Genomic DNA, 24,984 nt, shown 5'->3' with positions numbered 1-24,984 from the left:
GTGGAACGTCGCGTTTGACCATTTGTATAAATAAAAAAAGATTGACTGACATGGCTTGACGAGTGACCGGCGATCAGGCGAAATGCTTAGCTTTTTTGACGTGCCTTATTGTAGATTTGCCGTATATGGCATTAACTACTGGGGCTTTTTAATAAGAGCCCTCAAGGGGCATTGCAGACTCAATAAACACCTACATAGAATGGAGCCGACCGAGTCTCCTTTATGCAGATTATGCTTAGGGGCAGATGAGACGCCACTACATCTGCTGTGCAGCTGTGAGGCTCTCATACATAGTAGAAGCCGTACACTTGGGGGCCATATAATGGACCCCCAGGTAGTCACGGAGCTTTCTCCCAAAAAGATGTTGGATCTCTTCGAATGGATCGGTCTAGAGGAGGAATTTTAAATGTAGGGATTTAGGTCACAATAGATCTGACAAGGTCGCGGTGATCTCGCGGGTTGTTTTTCAGTCCGGCCCTCACAATTTTTAAATAATAATAAAAAAATAATAATAACTACTTGGCCGGGGTACTAGGTAGCGCTGAAGGCTAACCAGGCTCACGTCAGCACACTTCGAATACTATACACAACAGCTCAACTCAGTCTTTGCATATTATTTTATTTATTTGGCTCACAAAACAGGTTGGGATTAAAAGACTAAAAATAGGTACAAAATAATTGTTTTGAACTAGATCCCACATGTGTGCTCAGCGTACACAAATGTTACGAAGCTTGTACGGAATGTTTGTTGCGGCATCTAGTATTAGCGAGCGAAATGAAAGATGACCAACTCAGTATTAATGTATAATAAAGAGTAAAAGATCACAAAATTATAATAATGTAAAAAACCTAACTTACATCCCCGTTGCTAAGCGCCATATAATCAACAATACCTAGGCAACGGGAGTTGCCAGATCTGACGCCAACATCTAGTTTTACAAAATACATAAAACCTAAATGTACCAGGTGCATTACCTGTTGCATTACACAAACAATGCATCAATAAAACATGAAAATAATAATAAATAATAATAAAATTGTTTATTCCGGATCAAAAAAAATACATCCATATTTTGTTAGTAAGAAGTGACTTATGAAACTATTATTAGTAATGAAATTATATTTTTTGCGCGCATTTATGACCATCACGAGAACGGGTAAGTTCCCGTGATCGTCACCCTACGCACAAAACATCTCCAAATCGGCGATGTGTATCGATCAGCTAATGTCTTCAGGATACTGTTGGGGCTGTTTCTTAAATATATATTGCGCTCTACGTATGCCGTCCAGTTCCCGGACTTCACATCAAATTCTCCCCGTCTTAGATAGATAGATAGATAGATAAAATACTTTATTGAGCACAATGAACACAAAAATGCAGAGAACCCGTCTTCCCACTGACGTTTTTTTTTCTTATCGTTCCTTCTGCACCGCTACACTTCCAGTCGCAAATGATCCTCGTCGCCAATTGTTATGTCGGGAATTATGGAGCTCCAAATAAAACCACCATCATTATATTCAAAATTCAACTCTCTCTGACTGCCTAAATAATACATTATATCATAAAATACATTTATCCTAATCATTACGGGCATATCACTAACACGACTTTCTCTAAGCACTTTTATTTTTCATATTTCGAAGCTTCGTGTACTTTTGAACATATGTGACGTCGATAAACACACGCCTCGATGGAGGTATGTTTTCGCTACTAAATCGAATGCGAAGCGCTCTCGAGTCGAGGAGGAACTCGATCCAAATCGAGGGACTTTGGTTAAACGATTGTCATTTGTCAATTGTCATCGAGTGTAAATTGAGACAAATTATTGTGTTTTCGATTATTTTAGACGTAAACGTTTATTTATTGTTGCTTGCTAGATAGTGACAGTACTATTAGTAGGTAGTTATTGGGCATTCTAAATCATCTTTTTTTCGAAATGAAGCGAAACAGCTCGCTCGTCGGGCGAGCGAGCTGTAACTGATTTGCCCAATAACTGATTCGAAATTGTGGAGACCGATTGCAATTGAAAATCAACTAACCTTTGCTTATTGTGTTGTTTCGTACTGTGAATCATTTTAACATATATACTTAGGTCAACAACTTAAGATTTTAGTACATGACAGACGGCTCCGGAGATACACACGAGTGATGAAATTTATGAAACAAAAACAATCCTTGAACCTAAATAACGTTTGTCCTGTTACGAATGGTTCTAAAGTACACCGTCACGGTAAACTATTACCAAATTCAATTCGATGCATAGTTTGTGGTCCGTCAAACTGTGGAAAGACAAATTTAGTAATAGGACTTTTATTACATGAAGACGGTTTACGTTTTGATAACTTATATATTTATTCAAAATCTCTTTACCAACCAAAATATATCTTCTTAGAAAAGGTATTAAAATTGGTACCAAACGTAACATTTGAAAACTATACTGAAAGTGAAGAAATTTTGAGTCCTCATCACGCCAAGCCTAATTCCATAATAATTTTTGACGACGTAGCCTGTGAAAATCAAAACAATATTCGAGATTACTTTTCTATGGGAAGACACAAAAATATTGATTGCTTTTACTTAAATCAAACATATACCAAAGTCCCAAAGCAACTTATTAGAGACAATGCAAATCTGATTGTGCTATTTAAACAAGATGATATAAATTTAAGACACATATATGACGAACATGTTGGGTCTGATATGTCGTGGATACAATTTCGTAAAATGTGTTCTAAAGTATGGAAAAAACAATACAGTTATGTTGTGATTAATAAAGATTGTGAAAAAAATAATGGGTGTTATAGGATGAAATTTGATACATTTATTGTTCTCGATTGAACTGGTATATTAAATACATCATTGGATCTTAGCTTTCATTTGTAAACTGAACAGCACCGAAGTCAATCCCAAATGGAAAAAGACCTTAAACAACGAATCATAAAATCTGCATCTGCAGTGAAGAAAAAAGTGAAGATGATGAGGAATATTAAAAATAATAATGAACAAATTTTAGAAACTATTTTCGAACCAATATCCAAACCATTGAAGGAAATCGCAGCTAAGCCTGCGAAAGACCATATAAACGATTTTGAAAATAGTTTTAAAACTGAAAAAGAAGAATCAGTCGAAAGCGATAGTAGTTACGATTGTTCGAGCGAAGATGATTTAAATGAAGCTACTCCTAAGCCCCCACTCCTAAGTACTCCAGTCAACGACTCATACGGCAGTAATAATTTTAGTAATGAATCATTCAAAACATTGGAGTCGGATTCAAGTCCACTTAAAAATGTATCATCGTGGTCTTTATCATCTGATGTTATAAAAGATGTTCCTTTTGGATTAAGATATGATCGTGGAAAGCTTATGATGGGTATTACACGAGTGTCAGATGAAGAAGATGGTCTACATATTGGTAATCTTAATTTCGAAAAAACTCCAGGTTTTATGGAATTATTAACAAAAAAGACACCTAATCTGTCATTAGTTACAGAACAGGATAAACAAGCGTATAAGGTTGCGTTACTTGAAACCAACGCGCATCGTAGAGACTATGATCAAAAGAAACCAATAAAGAGCAATAAGGGTTTAAAGTATTTACGTATTATAAAACCGCTGTTCAGACATTCAAAAGAAAGAGATTTTTCAAGTACCGAAAATCTTACACAAGGAAGAGGTCTTCCCCTGTTAAAGAAAGTAAATCAAAATACAGATTTCGTTTATTGGGATGATCCTAACGAATTGGTAGAAAGGTTAAAATTGCTTGTTGCATCCCGTGACGCTGGCAACACTGGGTTGGATAATGAAATTATTTCAATTATAGAAGAATTGCGTGAAGCTAATATTATTAAATAAAATAAGATATAATGACAAAATTTGTACAGTTGACTTCTATTTGTGCATTTGTTAACACAAAAATGAACATAGATAAATTTGGTCATCACGTACATAAACGTTTACGTCTATCAGATTATTTCGAAGCATTAAATGATACTTTAGTGAAATCAGATACAGGAGACTTTGATTTAAAGCTCACACGCTTACGAGGACTACCTTCTCCGTCATTTAATGATGAAGCAGTTAATAAACAATACATTGAAACGAAACTGAAACAAATATATTCTACCAAAGAATTTGAACAGAAAGTTAAAAGTGAAATAGACTCTTATTTAAAACAGTTTAAAGAACAATTATATGTAGCTTTGTCAGCTAGCTATTATAATAAGCCTGAAATCGATAAAATAATTGCAACTATATCAAACAAAAATACCTCTAAAAAAGCAGCATGAGTAAACAGAGTATCGTGGAAGAACTACATAAACCTGCGAGACGGAATTTTCCTCGTCGACCAACAGTTATTAAAGGAATCGATGATTTATGGCAAGCAGACCTTATTGACATGCAAAAATTTTCTCATTATAATAGTGGTTTTAAGTACATACTGGTTGTAATTGATACTTTTTCTAAGTTTTCTTGGGCTATACCATTAAAATCAAAAGCAAAAAATATGATTGTGCAAGCTATGCTAAATATTTTAGATAGTTCTGCACGCACTCCTTCTTTTTTACAAACAGATCAAGGAAAGGAGTTTTTTAACGCTTCTTTCCAAAATTTGATGAAGCAGTATGGTATTAAACATTATTCAACATTTTCTACAAAAAAGGCCTCAATAGTGGAGCGATTGATCAGAACGTTAAAAAGTAAACTGTATAAATATTTTAGCTTAGAAGGCAAATATAAATGGGTGCCGAAAATTTTAGATTTAGCTGTTACATCGTATAACAATAGTGTGCATCGTACTACTAAATTTAAACCGATAGATGTAAATAAGGAAAATGAACACATTATAAAAGAAAACATCCTCAGTTCACAAGTTAAAAGAAAAAAAACAAAAGCAAAATACCAAATTGGTGACCAAGTACGCATTAGCAAGCACAAAAGTGACTTTTATAAAGGGTACACACCGAACTGGTCTACAGAAATATTTAATATAGTGAAAGTTAACAACACTAATCCCATAACCTATCATTTACAAGACAAAAATAAAGAAAATATTCTTGGTTCATTTTACGAATATGAATTACAAAAAACAAAATTTCCAGATGTGTACTTGATTGAAAAGGTTATTAAAAGAAAAGGTAATAAACTTTTTGTAAAATGGTTGGGATTAAATAAAAATGAGAATAGCTGGATTAGCATAAATGATTTGAAATAGGATGTATAAAAGAAAGATAACCGTTATATTGTCTCATTAAATTTCTATCAATGAAAGGAAGTGGTCTTCTAAATAACATAATAAGTAATTTGCCAGTCGAGTTACATTTACCAGGTTATCAATTCTGCGGCCCAGGAACAAAACTAAAGAAAAGATTATTGAGAGGTGATAGAGGAATAAATAAGTTAGATGAAGCTTGCATGCATCACGACATAGCTTACACTAACAAGAATTTAGATATTAGACATAAAGCAGATTTTGAACTAATGAAAATTGCGCGTCAAAGATTGAGATCGAAGGATGCAGGAAAGGGTGAGAAAATGGCTTCATGGTTAGTAAAGAATGCTATGAAGGCCAAATTAAAAGCCGGTGCTGGTATTAATGCATTTAAGAATGGCGTTAGTAAAATACGTACACATTTGAAAAAAATAAAATGCAAGGACAACAAAACGGCAATAAAGATTGCTTACCTAGCAGCAAAAAAGATCTTCAACAAGAAAAAAGGAGTACATTTACCGCGCTTAATTCCCATTCCAAAAAAGACTGGTGGAATATTACCATTGATACCTATATTTGCTGGATTATCAGCACTTGGCACTCTAGCTGGTGGTGCGGCTGGTATTGCTAAAGCAGTAAACGATTACAAATCAGCACAACAAAATCTTAAAGAATCTGAACGACACAATAAGATGATGGAATCTATTGCTATTGGAAAAGGGCTTTATGTAAAACCCTACAAGAAAGGGAGTGGATTATATCTAACCCATCCAAAAAACTGAAAAAGCGGCTACCCACACGAGCTCTAACCAATATCGACATATTAGAACATACTCAAAACTTGCCTTATTTTCGTGGTGTTTTTATGAGAGATAGTCTGCCAAGAAAGCCCAGAAAAATTGAATGCGCTGTTTTGAACCTAGATAGTTCTAAAAATTCTGGTACTCATTGGGTAGCTTACGCTAAAGTAAATAATTACTGCCAATATTTTGATAGTTTCGGTAACCTGAAACCTCCTCTAGAGCTAATTCACTACTTGAAGGACACTTTGATTAATTATAATTACTGTCAATTTCAAACATTCGGTACCACCAATTGTGGTCACTTATGTATTAAATTCTTAAAAAACTTTTGGAAAGAGTATAAAATAAAATGATACACAACACGTATTAGTATTCATTTCAACAATGGCTTTCACTCTGTCTATAACTGGATGCGAATCTACGTTGACGACATATTATTCACCAGCTCTGGATTTGAAGGGAGAATATGAGTGTGCATTGTTATATTTTTCGACATTTAATTCAATACCTAACATCGATTCAGAAAATAATATGTTCTTTTACGGAGAAAATGGAATTCTTCAACTACCGGAGGGTTCGTATGAACTCCAAGATATATTTGATTATTTAAAAAAAAACGTTAAAGATTGTGTATTAAGATTATCATCTAATAATAACACATTGAAAACTAAACTTTATAGTTCAAAAGACATACACTTTGAAAAGGACAATTCGTTTGGTGACCTATTTGGTTTTAATAAAGAAATATTAAAATCAGAAACCTTACATGAGTCGCACTTTCCAGTTAATATTATAGCTACAACTATTGTGCGAATAGAGTGTGATATTGTTAGTGGCTCCTTCGTTAATGGAGTACCCAGTCATATAATTTATGAATTTGTGCCTAATGTACCACCAGGCTATCGCATTATAGAAATACCTAAAAACTTAATTTATTTTCCTGTTAATCAAAACTCAGTGAGCCAAATAAATATAAGACTGCTCGACGCAAAAAACAATTTAGTTAATTTACGCGGTGAGGAAATACAGTTGTATTTACATCTCAGGAAAAAATGTTAGTTTACAATAAAACCACGACAACAATTCAAAATACTGTTAGTTTACAAAGCGCTTCGCGAAAAATAACACCTACGAAAAGGCTTAAAAAAATATCTAAAGAAAATAAACAATTTCTTAAATTAATTGGTTTATTAAAATGAATATTTTAAACGTGTTAGAGTCCCCAGTGTCTGATAACAGCATTGAAAGTTTCGAATTTCATTCCTACAAACCATATGTAACAAGTTTCAACAAGAACGATGAAATCCGGATCCCTATTAATCAGCAAGATTTGTATGTGTTGCCTTCCATGAGTACTTTATTCATAGAGGGTAAAGTAAACGTATACAAAAATGATGATAAAGCAACGGTTACAGACATACATTTTATCAATAATGCTATCTTATTTTTGTTCCAAGATATTCGTTACGAATTAAATGGAATAGAAATTGATAAAATTAAAAATGCAGGTATAACAACAACTATGAAATCATATTTGTCTATGAATGAAAATGAATCAAAATCAGCAAAAATATGGGGTTGGTCAATTAATGGTTCTAAGAATATCAATAGTGGAATATTTTCTGTATCTATACCTTTAAATAAAATATTAGGTTTTGCAGAGGATTATAAAAAAATCATAATAAACTGTAAACACGAGTTGGTTTTATTAAGAAGTAATACTAACTTAAATGCTTTACGACTGAGCACTGGAGAAGTAGTAGATGATATTATTATCACCAAAATAGTTTGGCGTGTACCTCACATTAAAGTTTCTGATCGCGAGAGAGTTAACCTACTGAAACATTTAGAGAGAGACCGTTCTATCACCTTAGCTTTTAGAAATTGGGATGTTTATGAGTATCCTTTGCTTCCTAAAACGCAAAAACATACTTGGTCAATCAAAACGTCTTCTCAAATAGAAAAACCACGCTTTATAATAATTGGATTACAAACGAATAGAAAACAAAATGTAAAGAGTTCTATGTCAGAGTTTGACCATTGTAATGTAACTGGTGTTAAAGTGTTCTTGAATCAAATATATTATCCATATGAAAATTTGAATGTAAGTTTTTCTGACAATAAAATATCTTTATTATACGAGTTATATACAAGATTCCAACAGTCGTATTACGGACGACGTGCTGAGCCGTTGTTAAGTCTGAAAGAATTTAAAGATATTGCCCCCCTTTTTGTCATTGACTGCTGTCGACAACAAGAAACTTTAAAAGGCTCAGTAGATGTCAGAGTTGAAATAGAAGCTGACCAAGATATACCTGATCAGACTGCAGCTTATTGTTTAATATTAAACGATTGTATTTTTGAGTACAAACCTTTAAGCAGCATAGTAAAAAAAATATCATGAACACAAATATCATCTTCGTTGATCTTCAAGGATTTAAAGATATTAATAATAACTTTATTGTGAAGGAGTGTGCAATAGCAACAAAGGCGTCTACTCAAAATTTTTTAGTGAAACCACCCTTTGCATACTCTACTTTGTCAGCTGAAGAAAGAAAACAAGTGAGGTGGTTAGAAAGGTATCGAGGACTATTTTGGAGTGAAGGTTTCGTAGACTATCGTGAATTTCTACGTTTAATACCAGTTTACTTAAAAAATAAAAATGTATTTGTTAAAGGTAGTGAAAAAATTGAGTGGATTAAAAACTTGTGTGTAGATTGTAATATTGTTGACATAGGAGAGGAAGGTTGTCCAAGTTTGATTAAATTGCATGAAAAATACTGTATTATTAAAAACTTAAGATGTGTTCATCATTTGAAACAGTGTGCACTTCAGAACGTTATATGTTTAAAAAAATGGTATATAGACAATAATGTGTACCTTTTCAAACATTTTTATAATAATAAAGATAAATGTGACTGATTTGATTTGTTTTATTTTATTTTTTGATGTTAAGGAAGGCATGAAATTAAACACCTATTAATTAAATTTTCATTCACTATTTATTTCACATTAACGATAATGTTGTCTACTTTCATAACAATAAATTAACATTTTTTTTGTGAATACTTATTACAAAAATACAAAATATTCCTTTAAAAGTTGTAAAATATATCATCACTACTTAACTTTTTTGATATTTTGTTAACTATGTTTTCGGTTTGGTCGAAAATGTCATCAACAGCGTCTTTAACAACATACTGCGCATTTAACACAACACTGTCACTATCTGCTGTCTGGGGTGATGACGATGCTTCTTCGATCAAGTCCTGGATGGTTATTTTGATAAGACGAATTCCCTTTCTTGGCTCCTTTCTAATTACGAAAGATTGAAGAGGTTTCGTTTTATTTGACTTTCTTTTAATTTTGAGACTACTGTTTGTACCAGGGTTTTCGCCTGTTCTTGAAGATTTCATGATAAATTACAATTTTTCGCAATCATAGGTTATCTGAAACAAAATAAATAATATATTAATACTTAGATATTTGAGAGTTAGAAAACACATTAATATTAAACTTAAAACTCACTGGCACTTATTTTAAATCAAGCAATCAAAATTGATGACACGTTGTAGACTAAGAGGCGCTAATTACTCACTAAATAAAAACTAGTAATGCTTACCTGAGTACGACTGGTGATGAGACTGCACTATATTGTCTAAACTTTCATTTCTTGCCGCCACTTCAGAACCCATTTGGTACATAAGTTGAAGTGCCTTGTATAGAACGTTATCACGATTGTTATGTACCACGTACTGGGCTCTAGAATTCAGTTTCACGCTTACTTCACTATCTGTCTCCTCCGTATGCAAAATTTCGAGTTTGATTATATATTTAGGAATATCGGGACTCATATTTATGATAAACGAGGCTTCTGCCGAAGATAGTTGTAGCTGCTGTCTCGACATGATCAAAATTGATAATCAGGGAGGATATACGTGTTTAGGTAACTCAGAACTGTTTGCTATGAAAGTAGACAACAGAATGAATTATTTCTTCAAAATAAAATAAAACTGCTGAGTCTAAAGATAAAGGCAGTTGTATGAACTGTTGAGCTTGCAAATTGCAACCTAAGCTAGTGAATAGGAAATAGTATAACTTATTCATTCTGTCATATAGGGTTTGCCTTATAGCTCATGTTACAAATATGAGTTAGTTGGACTGCCACGTGATCTACCTGCAGTATTTTTTTAAAAACATGTCTCTACTTGTTTAAAGCAGGCGTAAGCAGTTATCTTATCAAGGAATGACTTTTGTTAAAAAATAATATCTATAACCCATCAAATCCAAGAAATACCACGTGAAATTGCAATTCCAGCTATAAATCTTGTATGAATATTATATTTTTTTGTTATAAACTTGTATGAATGTCAAAAGATATTTCGAGAATTTGATGGTCTTCAGTTTAAGTTTTGCTTCCAGAAAAATAAAAACAAACATTAATTTTAATACTTTATTACAGTAAAAACATAAACATAAAATTCTGGGTATAGACCTCCCCTCAATCAACCGGAGGGGAATGGAGCATATACTCCACTGCAATTTGTGCAAGCGTTTTGCTAGTAGCCCTCAACGGCTTAACGTGCCTTCCGAAGCACTGCAACATATATTGGTTCTTAATACTAATTAAAAGCTAAATAAATTTAATCTGTTGATATATAAAACTCAAAATATTTTTTTATGACCCCACGACAGAGTTGAAATCTGATCTCGTAATATAACACGTTTATCGTCATTTGACGATAGTGCTACCTTATTAACAGATTGTGTAAAAATTTCGTGTCTAAGAGATTTAAATATAATATTCTTTTTTCGGATCACATCATTTTCCATCAAAACTTTGTTATAATCCTTAAAATGCATCTTTTTAATCACAGACTTTTTTGTTCCCTTAGCCTTTTTTAATTCTATTTCTTCGATCTTGATAGAATACAGTTTAGATCTTAAGCCTACAAATTCAACAATAAGTTTGCCGCCTAACTCGTCTTTAAACAAGCCAGGTATCTTTTTATTACGACAAATAATCTCATATACATTGTTTTCATCATAATTACTCGTATCGAAATACGATTCAAAGCTCAGTTTTAGGTCTTTGTATATATCTTTGGTTTTTATATAATACAAGAAACTGTCAGTATCTGTATAACAAATATTAATATCAGGTCCGTAAACTGGTTTCATTACAGAATAGTGAAAATCGTACATATGGCTTTTAGAAATCTCTAAAACCGTAAAACCTATATAAATAGGTTTATCTAAAGTTATTGTTTCTGGTTTCATCTGAATTGCAATAAAATTATCTGTAAAAATAGTTGAACTATTATAGTTGGGCCTTGATATTAAATGCTCCGCTGTTAATTGCTTCTTGGTCTTATTTCTTGAATCCGACCACTGATTTACTAATTTTACATTTAACCTTTTCTCAGTGTCCTCTAAAGTTTTACCAAAAATGCTATTATTTAGTAATTTGAAGAAGTCCTGTTCAAATTGAGATTTTGCTTTTTTACGCAACTCTGTATTTAAATCGATATACTGTTTTAAGAACGGACTTTGTTGAAATTTGATAGCTCTATGAATTGTCTTTAATTTTAAACCATGTTTTAAGCATGTTTTTAGATGCAAATAGTGAATAACGTACCTAAATTTGTCGTATAAATTAGGAATTAATTTCGAAGTTTTTGATCCGGGGGGTTTAAATTTTTGAGGACAAAATGGAAGGTCGTTGTGTAAGTCATGCAGATGATCAGGATATTCTAAGTCTACTTCAAAGATATAACCGTAACTCGAATTATCTGGAATGTTAAGTATATCAAGAGAATCGATTTCGGTTTTGGAAATTAATTCAAAATTTGAGTGTGGCAAAAAACCACACATTGCGAATCCATATAGATTGTTACAATCTATGTATAATAAATAGCTCTCTGCAATTTTAGAATCATAATCTGACAGGTACCTATTATTAGCTTTCGCGTACCTAGTAGAACACAAACAAACTCCTCCGCGAATACCTTTTTGAATCATACGAATTATTTCTAAATCTTCTATAAGTTGTAATTTAACTTCAGTCTTCAGTAACATAGCATCAAAACTTAAACTTGGAGCAGTCATATAAAACGCTGGATCTAACCTATAGTTATTTTTGCACGTTGCGCGAAAGTTTTCGAAAATATCGGCTAATAACAGTACATCAGTTTTTAGATATATGTCGGTATATTCACCTAGATTTTTCAAATTAAATGTTTGCCAAACACTTAATGCGTGATTATAATCAGACTTAGAAACGACTTCGTCGCTTATACTGCTATAGAAGCACTCTCTCGGTGGTAACTTATCTTCCGCGTAAGATTCCCAGTTAGTCATGTATTCATAAGGATAAACACCTTTACGTCTTAATAAATTAAATTGTCGATTTTCAGGATAAAAGTGTGCCAAGTGTGTAAAACCGTCTTTATTTATATTTTCTGCTAATTTCTCTAAACTGGTGCCCAAAAATTTGAAAGAATCCACAAAACGGACAGGTACGTACTCTTGCTGACCTTGGTGATTTATTGTAAAGAATTTAGTAAAAGAAATATAATTCTCTTTGGTTTTGGCTATCACTTTAATGTCACCAGCAATGTCTGCTAATTCACGTATAAACAGATGACTGTCATAGCCTGATAAATTATGAAAAAAAATGGGGATGAATTTCGGCAAACGAAAACGAATATTACAGTAAGAATGTGCAGCACCGCGATAGCGACCTGTTAAATGACAGTGGTCCCTAACTTTGTCTTCAAATAACAGTTTGTTACACAAGTAGCAATAATGGGACTTAGAAAAACTTTGCTTTTCTTCATCGGTCAAGGGCAGCATTTTAACAGGATTGTTAAGAATATCATAAATTTTTAATACATCTCTTCTAAGGTATTCGAGAAATTTGTCGACGCAATCCTTACCGCGATAGGATACATACCGATTTAAAGAGTTATCGTAAGAGTAAACAACATAGTAACCAAATGCGGAAGGCACATGCTTTTGTAGATTTCGTGTGCACTTGTCCTGTTCTATATTATTATTTGGCTGTAATAAAGACTCGAAATCTGCGTAAATGACAAATGGCATATCCTGCATTCTTTCAAAATGTTTGAACTGTATGATAGAGCCTTGGTCTGGTAAAATGGTTTTGACCCCACTACATACGTGTTTGTCAAGTTTATCTTGGTTGCTAAAGAAGATCATACACTCATCACAAAAAAATATTTTACCGTGATGTTTTGTTATCTGCGTTCTGAGCAATCGACTTAAATGTCTTATCAAACAATAGTGGGACTGAGTTCCGTTTTCTAGTAATAGAAGATTAACATGATATTTTCTTTTTCGTTCAGTCTTGTAGAGCGGACCAACTACTTCGGTTTTGTTTTTTAGAGTAGTTTGGAGACCGTAAATATTGACACTGATCTTTGGATTATTCTTTTGAAATATTTTTATGTCGTATAAACCGACCGGGAAAGACATATTGCTGGTGTTAAGCACAGTATCAAAGTGAGGATAAGATGATGTTCTGTTTGCATTATTTTTAACAGGAAATAGCGCTGCCATAATGCACCACAAGAAACAAAAGCTATCTCGATTTTGTATGTTAAGGCAAGCGCGTCTAAATTTAATGCTTTTAGGTAAATCAATAAATGCAGAACCTCTTAATGGATTATATTTGTTGATGTTAACTTCCAAATATAAATTCCCTACGAAAGACCACCCGCTGTCACGCTCTTGAAATTCATCAATTTTTGTAGAAATTATATGACTAATTTTAGAAAACAATTCATCGAAATCATAGTTTTTATGCAAAACTATGTTTTCTGTAGCGAAAGACTTTGTTTCGGTTGTATTATCTTTAGGCAAAGAGAATTCTGCAAAAAAGTCAAAGTTAGTTTTGATAGTATCAAAGGCTTCGCGACGCGCATCTAACAGGGCGCGCAGGCGTCGGCGCAGTGCGCGCAGATACGCAATCGGTGGCCTGGCTCTATACTTTTCTTCATTCTCGCAATGAACCCGGTATGACGCGATACGACTGCGAAATGCGCTGGCTATCTTTTCTATACCTTCACATTCTATAATAGAGCTGTTATTTTTATGCAAAATACTTCGCAAATGAGCGGAAAAAGCTTTACTTTTTATAGATAAATCGCAAACTGAACAATAAACGGACCTGGTAACTTTAGACATCTTGAGGACAATAAGGAGCTATTACAATATAATTTAAAAGTTAAAACTAAACCAAAGAGATGTAACTAAAGAGATGTTTCTCCTTTAAAGTTCAAGATATTTGCTTGTCGAACATTCGAACGGCAGAGTCGCAGCTCAGTTAGTTTGTTAGATAGTTATGTAAATATTAGAAGAAGTGTGTGTGTATTGATATATTTTCCGTCGTGGGATATCTAACTTTTATTAAGTAAATTATAATGCGCTAATAGAATTCAAAACTATTTATATTATATTTCATAGAACCCTAAAACACATATCGCACCTTTAGAACTAAACTGGCTTAACTCAAAATTTATAGTATATGTGTTTTTGCATTAAAACGACATTTTAAAGCATAATTCATAACCCTACAAGATTAAAATGTCGTATTTCATAGTGTGAGTAAAGAGACGCTAGTTCGGTCTCTTTATTTCGTCGCAAATTACTTTCGTCGCTTCAAATCAAAACCGACCAATTCAGTTGTCCGCCGACCGTGAGTGAGTGCACGCGTGTGTTAAGCTGGCGGATTTTGAGATGCGTCACTTTATTGCAAAAAGAAAAGGTAAGTTTCATTAAGTATGTTTTAGTCGTAAAGTGAAACTTTATCGGTTTGAGCCACTTTATGTCTTAAATTTTGGAATCGTATAAAGGAGTTTTTAGTGATGCGTCGTTATTTTATAAAATATATCGTTATGTTTTGTAGCCGTTTTTTGATTGTGGCAATTTTTTATAAAAATATGTTTATCAACGCGTGTCAATTCTTAACTTCTTTTTGATTTTATTCAAACTCTTACCGTCCGTTATTATTCTGTTTTAGGTTAAGTCAAAAAGATGTCGAAGAAATTTGTACGAGCGAATAAAATATTCAAAGCCATGCACTTATCACCACCAAGTGTTAAACCGAACCTGAGCCTCCTCCTCTTCGTCCATTACCAAATAACATAACAGTACATCGTGCAACTAAAACAATTGCTCCTTATCCTGAAAAAGCCGACTTTGACGAAAGACTGGAACCCGCTTCTCTCGTTTCTTTAGACCTCCAGCAACCTGCATCAAACACAAATATCTCAGATTCAGTACTAGCTACAAAGCATACGACAACGTCAACTTCTATGAAACAAGAAACGCCTGTTGCACGTGGGAACTCCATGAAATGCTCTTTGAATGTAACAGCTTTACGACCCGATCGTTTACCACTCAAAGCTTTTTCAAAGCTTGCCTCTGACCATCCGCTGATAATGAGTGAGCTGAAATCTTCGACGCATTCGCTTCCTACTAACACGCCTAAATCTTATAGTGATCCTGCAGAAATAACTCATCCCCAAGAACAGATCTCTCATAAGCATGCAAATGTCTCTCCTATATCTCCTACCTCAGGTCACCTGTCATCTATGCTTTCTGCTTCAGTGCAATTTACAGGATCGGTTCCCGCAACGAAATTTTCTTCGGCAGTACCAAGTTTGATGTCAACAACCTTAAATAACATATTAAATAAAATTCCTGATAAACAAAATATATTAACTCCAATGGAATATTTAGGCAATAAAGAAAATACATGCCCAAATATTGGCGAAGTAGAAGACAGCTCGCCGTTAGACATTTCCGTTAAGATACCCTCCAAAAAACTACCAACGCAGCGCACATTAAGAAATCATTCTCGTTCTCCAGAATATATAAGTTGATGTAATATTATACTCAGATAATTGCGGAGGACAGAATAAAAACAAGTATATAGCCAGCTTACTCTCTTTTGCAGTTATTTACTTTCAAAACATTAAATCAATAACTCACAAATTTCTGATACAAGGCCATACACAGAACGAAGGCGATAATGCCCATAGTTTGATAGAAAAGGAAGTAAAACGAAACCTAAGATCTGGTCCAATTTATAATCCATCGCAGTATGCGACTCTAATAAAAAGTGCAAAGAAAACAGGAACTCCTTTTAAAGTGCACGAAATCGATTATACTTTCTTTCTTGATTTAAAAGACTTACAGTACCAATGGGGCTATAACTTTAACGAAAACGAAAACAAGGAACACGTTACCTGGTGTGACATAAAATGTTTAAAATATTTAGAAGACGAACCATTTATTTATTTATTTGTACACAATGAAACAGACACAGAAACATACAAAGAAAACAGATAGTACAGGCAAGCTTATCTCTAAACAAAGAGATTTCTTCCAGCTGACCTACGTACCATTTGCAGTATATTACAGAACTTTCTAATTAGAAACTGAATACAAAAAAAATTCGCTTCGTAATAAGAGGAAAAAGATGAGAAGTCTGGAAGACGTGGAGGTTGGAAAAGCCTATTCCCAACAGTTGGGTGGGACTGAGCGCCAATAAATAGAAGGATCTCAAAGATCTCATTAATAAAAAAATAATACCGCCATACTCTTCCAATTATTTTCTTAATATTTTAGACTAGTTATAAGCTAAAAAGCCTAGTTTGTATAAGAATTTACATATAAAAAATGTTTTGATATTACTTTTTCAGAAGATACTCTAATTTTGTTCCTAGAATTTTTTATTTACCTAGTTAAGTAAAACTTAAGTTTTGATATTACTTTTTCAGAAGAAACTTTAATTTTGTTGCTAGATTTTAAGATTTTCTACAAATTATTACTAAAATGTGACTGAGATAATAAAGACTGATTAATGATTATTCGTTGTTTTGTATTAAGTCGATAATCTCCTACTACCCAAAAATAATAAAGTGTCCCGAACTTAAAAAATACATAGTTCTTATACGTAGTTTTGATACTAAACTGACCTAACATATATTCTGTCTAATGAAGTAAAAAGTGTTTTAGCAATAAAGTGACTCAATTTCGAACTGATCTTTTAAAAAAAGAAAAAACGTACTAAAATAATCAATTTACAATCTACTTTAGGTGTTTTTATATACTTTATGAAGAAAATTACAATATTCAAACAATTTATTTTGATAATTTCCAATATTTAAAAAAATAGTAGATCTCTAAAGTTGTAATGCAATGTTTCAGTACAGTGTTTGGCGTTTTCCCTAAAGTTGCATTTTTTTGGATTACGTCAGTTTATTTTTAAGGGTGCGATATCTAGCATTAAGTCACTAAAGCAAATTAAGACAATTTTAGAAAAATAAAACATGAAAGTTTAAAATTAAAGTAGTAAGTAAGATGGCATTTAAATGTACGGGTACGTGAATAACCGTGAGAAAGCGAATTTCATTTCTTATCTGCGAAAAAAACACCTTCTTCTGTAAATTGCTTCTTACAGCATCGGACAAATTCTCGTAACGGCACCAGCTCCGGCGCGTCGTTATCTGCTTGATACTTTAAGCTTAAAGTCGCTTTCTCCCACCGGTCCTTCGGCTGTACCTTACGTATGTCTTTGATATTGTAGAGCCTTAGCTCTACAAATAAGTCGCCGGTGAGATCGGCTGTACGGCGCACAACTCCGTCGGCTACTCGCTTGGTGAAGGCCGACTTGATCTGCTCGGTAGCGTTCTTGTAGCGAGCCACGTCGTCGTCGCTGTCGCTTTCCAAGCACCAGCCAGAAGTCTTCTTTAAGGCTTTTTTTGGTGGCGAAGCAGCTCTGCTGCTCGAAGGCTTGCGCTTTGATGCCGTTGATTTCGGCTGCTTTTTCTTCTTGGAACTAAAGAAATAAAAGAAAGGTTTAAATGCTTATCTCAAACTACAAAATGTTTTGTTTCTTACTTAAAAGCAGATAAAAATTAAATTTGCAGCTTTCGCAAAATGAGAAAAAAAATATATTTCTAAGTACTTTTGAAATAATCAACAAAACGTGAATTGTGCAAACCTATACGTGTAAGTTTGGTATAGAAAATGATCCACCTTAACAAAATTATAATTCCTATAGCAATAGCCCAGAACTCTCTAACTCATATTGAAATTACTAAGATAAAATATTCACCTCACTGAAGCAGTTGTGTCGTCGTCCGAATCCAGATGTTTGATGTCCGGGTTGCTCCTTCTAGCCCGCTTCTCATACTCAGAGTCCGACCTATCAAGAGAACAAACTAGTTTTAATTTCAATATCATATTTTTTTAAACACTAAAAATGCACTGGAACACTAAAGAAAAACTGCAATTGAAATTTGAATTTTCATTAGGTCTAAGTTAAAGTAAAAATAAACTTAAAATAAGGAAGAAAGTAAAACTTACGAACATTATTTCAACGCAGTGAATCCTCGTTGTGAAGCGTGTGTGAAGTCTTTGCAGCTATGTAGGCAACGAGTTGCAAAGGGCTGAACTTTGAGGATGTCGAGCGTAGATGAGCACGCAGATAAGTACTTAGCACTCGCGAGCGATTCAATCACGTCAAAAAAATATTGTGGTCTGAGTAAGTTCAGGGTTTTTAATGTTGCAAGTTGCACAACAGCCACCAGGAGTTGACAACATTTTTCTAACCTTAATTACTTACCTCTAGATAAGAGAAAAAACACTAAATTAGAATTTATGTGTTTGCATTAATGTTGATTTTGATTTGACTTAATCATTAATAGTCGATATAGCGTGGTTTCTAGGATTTGTGCCCGGTTAATGGTAATAGGTTCGTCCTATTACATTAACCTACCCTTCGGGTTATAACTTAGGGCAGAATAGTAAGATTTAACATCAGACAAAATGCCTAGTATTTTTTATTCTCGTCAGGTATGTACGTTGTATTTAATCCTTTTAAAAGTTTAGTGTGTCTAGAGATAATAATATGTTTGTTGTTTAGGATATAATTTATTTTTTATTTGTAACCAATAATTAAACATATCTAGCGAGAAGTGGGTATCTATAACCACCTCTGCATACCCCTTCGGGATACATACGTGATGACAATTTTATACTTATTTAAAATGTTTGTTATTTCTGATTCTTACACAGCAAAATTTGCAAAGTGTGGAAAACAAAAATATCATTTTTCATTTGATAATTATTATTGCTAAGTAATTTGAAACGATACACTTCAATAGGACCGCATTAATTCAATAAAACCGCCGCTGATGGGAACCGAGTACAGTTCACAGAATAGTTCATTTGTATTTTTCAAATCAAACAACAGCAGATTTTTTACTCTAATATTTTTAAAGATTATTTTTGGACTTAACAAAAGATTATAGTGAGGTGAGCAACGTCGTGTATGTACCTAACTAACTATATTGAATATAATATTTTATACCAATTATACGTATAACTACATACATACATAAACTCACGCCCATAATCCCTAATGGAATGGGCAGAGCCACAAGTAATCAAAGACAACTTGCAGCTACTGTTGATACGAAGTCCTAAGATGGATATGGTGAACCTTACAGTGACAGGGGATCAGCATGTAGCCCATAACAATTATTCATCATGTTAGAAAGGACACAATCCCTATGTCGGATTTTACGACATGTACTTCATTTAAGTCATTATCATTTGCGACTTTTGTAAGTAGTTACGTAAACTGCTTCGAAATATTTTGTCAACTGTACACATACACACATAACAAACATCTAACACAATCAGCAAAACAGATAGATAATACGTATACACACAAACAAAGCACATTTAACTTGTCAGCAAAAATGAACGGTCGCTGCATGAGAATAATTATTAGGGATCTGCAAGTCAAAAGTTATTTATGAATCGTCGATGAATAACGTACCTTTCGAAGCCATGAAGTACCATATATTTTCTTTTACCATATAAAAAGAATCATAATAGCCTTTCTTATCGATCGCAGTTATCAACCATGTCAACATATTTTTTGTCAGTGTCAATTCTGAGCACGGTTGCCTTTATTATTTGACCGAGATGACGCAACTTTCTCCTTAAAGGCCAAGCAGGGAGGAGTATAGAAGTGTATTCCTCATATCCAATTATTTTAACATCATAAAACTCGCACAAAATCCATCCACGGGCGATAATTCTCACTTCCAACACACTACCAATTTCGAGAGTCTGCTGCATTGTTATAACCTTGTTTCCAAACAAATGTTCATAATAATCTGAACCCACCTTTTATAATAGTTTCCTTATAAATTTAAAATACTAATAATTAAATATAGTAATATATAATATAAATATAATTTAAGAATACTGTCTACATTATAATTCAAATTGTGGCGGTATCATTACTTCATTTCTCCGCTGAACAAGGAGGAAATATCATAATCAAAATCATATCTTACAAAAATGTCTAATCCATATACTTACTTCTTATTTTGAAAATTTACTTTATTCATATTCAGAACCTTCACTTTCTAAACACGTTGCGCTTGTTAGTTAAAGCAAAAACTTGGACACTTATTCTTTACCTACAAGTTTATGATGTCGTTTTGTTTCGGTAAGGACTACAGATGACAATGCGACATAAAAACGATACCGTTCAATCAAATCGTATGACAATGTTTTAGTTCGTGATTCCTGTTCAGAATAAGACTTTTTGATCTACCAGGTTCATAAGTTCAGATAGCAATTTGCGATCATTTGGTTCATAGTGTTCAAACAGTGCACAAGAGTTTTAGATATATCCTTGTTGTCCGTTGCGGTACTTAAGTACACGATGTGGAACAGTACCTGCTGGAAGGTTACTTACCGGTCTAGGCAGAAAATCTGTGTCTAGGTACTAAGTACAGGGATAGCCTCGATGTATCTGTATGCCTACATAGCATTCTTACAGGCATGAGCAACCAGCACAGTACACATCAAAGCTTTGTAAACCTGGAAAAGTACGAGCAACCGGCCTAGATACAGAAAATTTGTTTAGTAGGTTAAACCTAAGGACAATTTGTCTAGATACCAAGTACAGAGACAGAACAGAACAGCCACGACATATCTGGATGCTGTAGGAAGCATGAGCAATCGGCCTAGATAATGTCAAAGCTTAGTAGATCTGAATCTGGAAGGTACGAGCCTCCGGCCTAGACAAAAGCATGTGATTTGGATGTTATAAAAATTATGTTTCAAATACAATAGTGAGATTAGTGTCAAAGTAGCTTGGAACCAGGTTAGTTGATTTTCAATTGCAATCGGTCTCCACAATTTCGAATCAGTTATTGGGCATTCTAAATCATCTTTTTTCGAAATGAAGCGAAACAGCTCGCTCGTCGGGCGAGCGAGCTGTGAGTGAAATTGAGAAAAAAAGATGATTTAGAATGCCCAATAACTACCTACTACTATTTTGTGTCGTTTTCTAACAGCTATTCTAGATACGATATTACATACACACAAATCTACGTCATAGGCAGCCAATCAGCTTGCGACACCAAACACTTCAGGACCCCGATACCGACCCTGCCGGCGTGGTCGACGATTTCCCTCATTCAGCGCTTATCGCTATCGACCCACTAGGGTCGATTAATTCTTTCAAATATTATTCCTCTCAGACGACGCCGCGCCCTGAACCGAGGTTCGCGCCCAACTGGGCACCCTCAGGCCTGTTGTCTTAAACGTTGTACCGAGTCTTCAGCGCTCCCCATTTGTCCGGCCAAGTAGTTAATGCCATCTGCGGCAAATCTACAATAAGTCACGTCAAAAAAGAAAAAACAAATCTACGTCTTCATTTTCGGATCAACTGATTGTCCAAAAATAACGGGTTCATTCGTTGCCGACTACATTATGTAGTCACGGCATTGCCGTAGGAACCCGAAAAGACAAAAACATAAATATGATAGGGGCAAAAATATTTTTAAAACTTCCGATAATAAGTGCATCTTTTAGTTAGGGTAGTTTGTGGGAAAATACGACAGCGAGCCCGATGTAACTGTCTCGTTACCCCCGCGGGAAGAGAGGTCAGCATCCCCCCCACCCCCAAAAAAAAGGGTAAGTTTAGTTTAGGTTACCTTTTCAGTAACGTGGATTAGCCTGGAATAGTACTCACTACTTATTCGATTTAGTTACCCACTGAGTTCAACGTTGTCTTTCTTCGACACTTTCTATCGGCTTACTCTGATCCGCTTTCCCTAAGCACAACGACCATAGTACGTCACTTACTTACTTTTAGTTCTAAGCGACTTAAGCACTTCAAAATGTAAGTAATATTGATGACAAATTGACAATATTCTAACAATATAATAGTCTTTACTTAGCATAACTTAAAATTCCTGATATTCTTCAGTAAAATACCTTTAGTGACCTTTAATTAAAAAAAGCAGTTTAAAATATCTCTTTACTTAAGGTTATAGGTAAGAAATCTTTTAAACTTTCAAACGCTGTTCGTTAGAAGATAAAAAACCTTCAACATTTTCAACAGAAACATTGAAAAAAGCGGAAATATTATATATATTGTTATCGATGATATTTTAAAATTGCGATATGAAAGTTGGTTGTATAAGAAGTCGGTAATTGTTAGTTACAACTGTCTCTGCGTGTATAACTTTTTTATTTATTTATTTTGCGTTTTCAGAGGGGTACGTACATTAATCGCAAGATGATCTAAGATAAGGTTAAAATAGTAAGTAAATAATATACTAACAATAGATATGGTAGGTATCATAAGGTTGTACACTCATAAGCGATATCATGTACCCGCTTTAGAATCCTGTCACATTATCATATTTGACATTATATTGAGACTTACGGTTTTATTTGTCAAAAAACTTAATGTGACATGGTTTCAAAGTGTATACATATTAGTACTCGTGACTGTACATTACTTGTGACATTACACTTTTAGTTAATATGTATGCATCTCGACGTATGAAGTTGACTCGCACGTGTTTACCACGCAAGATTACCTACATTTTGCCGATGGTTGGCTTCGACCACGACTAATTAGCTTGTAATTACAAGCGTCTAGTCGAAACCACGCCAAGTCACGTGACTTTTCCAACACGATTCCTCAAGAAGCCATTCCGCTAAATGAGTACGCGCAATTGTGCTATGCACGTGAACTGTGTACCTTAGCTTTTCTACAAAGGCTCTAGCCAACTTGCAACCGCTTAAGGTATCCACCACAAAAGGAGCGAGTACGCGTAACGAGAGACGTGTTTGTTAGCCGATAGCTCATCATCACTAATTTAGGAGCCACGCTATTGTCGGTGTAGCAATCTCCATTCTTGTCTATCAAAGGCCTTTCACATCCTTATAAGACACGACGTTCACCTTCTCTTTAATCTGTTCCATGTAAGCTCTTGGTCTTCCCCTTCCTCTCTTTATTCTTTGTTTATCCTAATCTCGCTTAATTCGGGTCCTATAAATAGATTCTTAAAGGATTTATATTGGTTTTTATTAAACACATTCCTCGCTTCGCAATCTCGCTCAGCTCTGGTGGAAAACCAGCCTTAGGTTTGGGCTCACCAAAGGCAGGGTAGAAACAGCGTCGTTTGAGTGCGGATATGCGCGCATTTTGTAAAACCTATAAAGTGCGATACATCACGTTGCAGTTTAAACATAGAACGACCATATTGAAGAAACACTTATATGCCACCTCGGCTAGACCTACCTGTTAAGATCGACATGTATTTTGAAATTTTGATATATATTACATTTTATTTAGTTTTTTATCGTGTGGGATGTGAGGTGGAATACCAACCTCATCAACCCTGGTGTCAGAGTTATTACTGAGTCGCCAAAGACATGGCTCATGTAACGACTACGTAAGTAGTAACCGGGACCAACAGCTTAACGTGCCTTCCGAAGCGCGGATCATCTTACTTTCGGACAATCAGGTGATCAGCCTGTATTCTATTTAGTACCTATTAAGATTCAATAAATATTACATTTATATTTTATTATATTTAACGTACCAGTTGTATTTTCATCATGATCAATTTAAGAGCCACGCTCTTGTCGGTGTAGCATTTTCCATTCCAGTCTATCAAAGGCCAAATCCTTGACTTGAGAGATGTAAGCTCTTCTTGGTCTTCGCCTTCCTTTCTATCCTTCTAGCTTTCGTTCTATGATGTTTTTTTGATGAAGTTGTACTTTATAAGATCAAAAATTTGTTGTTCTCTTCTTAATATAGTCTGTTTTAAATGTCTGTCAGAACTTAATATTTTTTTACATTACTTTACTTAGCCGATACTTAAGTGAATTAAAATGTAAGGATGGGATTGACATAAGCAAACCACATGTTATGTCGATAGCTGATACCTAATTACATACATTTGAATTATTGTTATACTTCGCTTTTAATTGCACATTGCCTGAGCCCTCTGGATTGGCACTGACAGGAAAGAAAAGGTACTTATACAGAATGTGTTCAATCATTTATACTAACAAATATAATCGTTCAATGCTAAGACTTCAAATATTTGCTACTCAACTATTCTGAAAGTCGAATGAGTACCTACATATTTAGAAGACAAATTGCGAACATAAAAATGCTTTCAAGATTTCCTAAAAGTTTTCGTACATTCACAGAAGTTTGTCTGACTTTTAGATGGAGAATTGGATATCTCAAACGTAGTTTCAGCAACTTACTAATCAACTTAACAATGTTGGTTCAACTATATACTTACCATGTTCATTTCGAATAAAATAAATAAATTTGTTTTTGTTTTTGTGTGCAACTGGTTTTAATTAACTTTACAGTTACTGTTCGTCTTAGACTTAGTGCGCTATGTACTAATGCACAAAATCAAAAAAACATTTACTTAAATATTTCAACGCCATTGGCGAATATATACTCCCCGAACATTCTATACAAAAATGACATTTTACCGTGTCACGCGTCAGGGCTAGATTGACTGACAGTCCGCAGCCCGGGCGCTCTGCCTTAGCAACTTATAGCTATTTAAAACTAAACACATCCC

The 24,984-nt window shown here is 34.1% G+C and overlaps 2 protein-coding genes across 3 annotated transcripts in view; one reads left to right on the top strand and one right to left on the bottom strand.

The window, feature by feature from the left end:
- LOC126372758 (prolactin-releasing peptide receptor-like) overlaps positions 1-24,984 on the top strand; it is a 133,769-nt gene that overhangs the window by 103,429 nt on the left and 5,356 nt on the right. The gene's annotated exons all lie outside the window — the stretch shown is intronic.
- On the bottom strand, positions 17,438-18,897 carry LOC126372813 (uncharacterized). Of its 2 annotated transcripts, XM_050018718.1 has the most exons (3): positions 18,417-18,897; positions 18,162-18,251; positions 17,438-17,882 (listed from the first exon to the last, which is right to left on the bottom strand). In XM_050018718.1, coding segments are annotated over exons 1-3 (522 nt in total). In that variant the 5' UTR covers positions 18,419-18,897; the 3' UTR covers positions 17,438-17,452. The 2 variants fall into 2 exon arrangements, with proteins under 2 accessions (XP_049874675.1, XP_049874674.1); XM_050018717.1 differs by lacking the exon at positions 18,417-18,897 and having other exon boundaries at positions 18,162-18,321.

This window comes from Pectinophora gossypiella, chromosome 14 (assembly GCF_024362695.1).
Source record: "Pectinophora gossypiella chromosome 14, ilPecGoss1.1, whole genome shotgun sequence".
In the NCBI taxonomy this organism is placed as follows: Eukaryota; Metazoa; Arthropoda; class Insecta; order Lepidoptera; family Gelechiidae; genus Pectinophora; species Pectinophora gossypiella.
The sequence above is the reverse complement of the archived record's forward strand: the minus strand, read 5'-3'. Positions and strand labels throughout refer to the sequence as shown.

What these genes read in the sequence shown, in the direction of transcription:
- LOC126372813 (XM_050018717.1), bottom strand. Translation starts at nt 18,289, where the DNA reads ATGATATTGAAATTAAAACTAGTTTGTTCTCTTGATAGGTCGGACTCT. An exon ending in GACACAACTGCTTCAGTGAG is followed by an intron (nt 17,883 to 18,161) that starts GTGAATATTTTA and finishes TTATTTCTTTAG; the next exon opens with TTCCAAGAAGAAAAAGCAGC.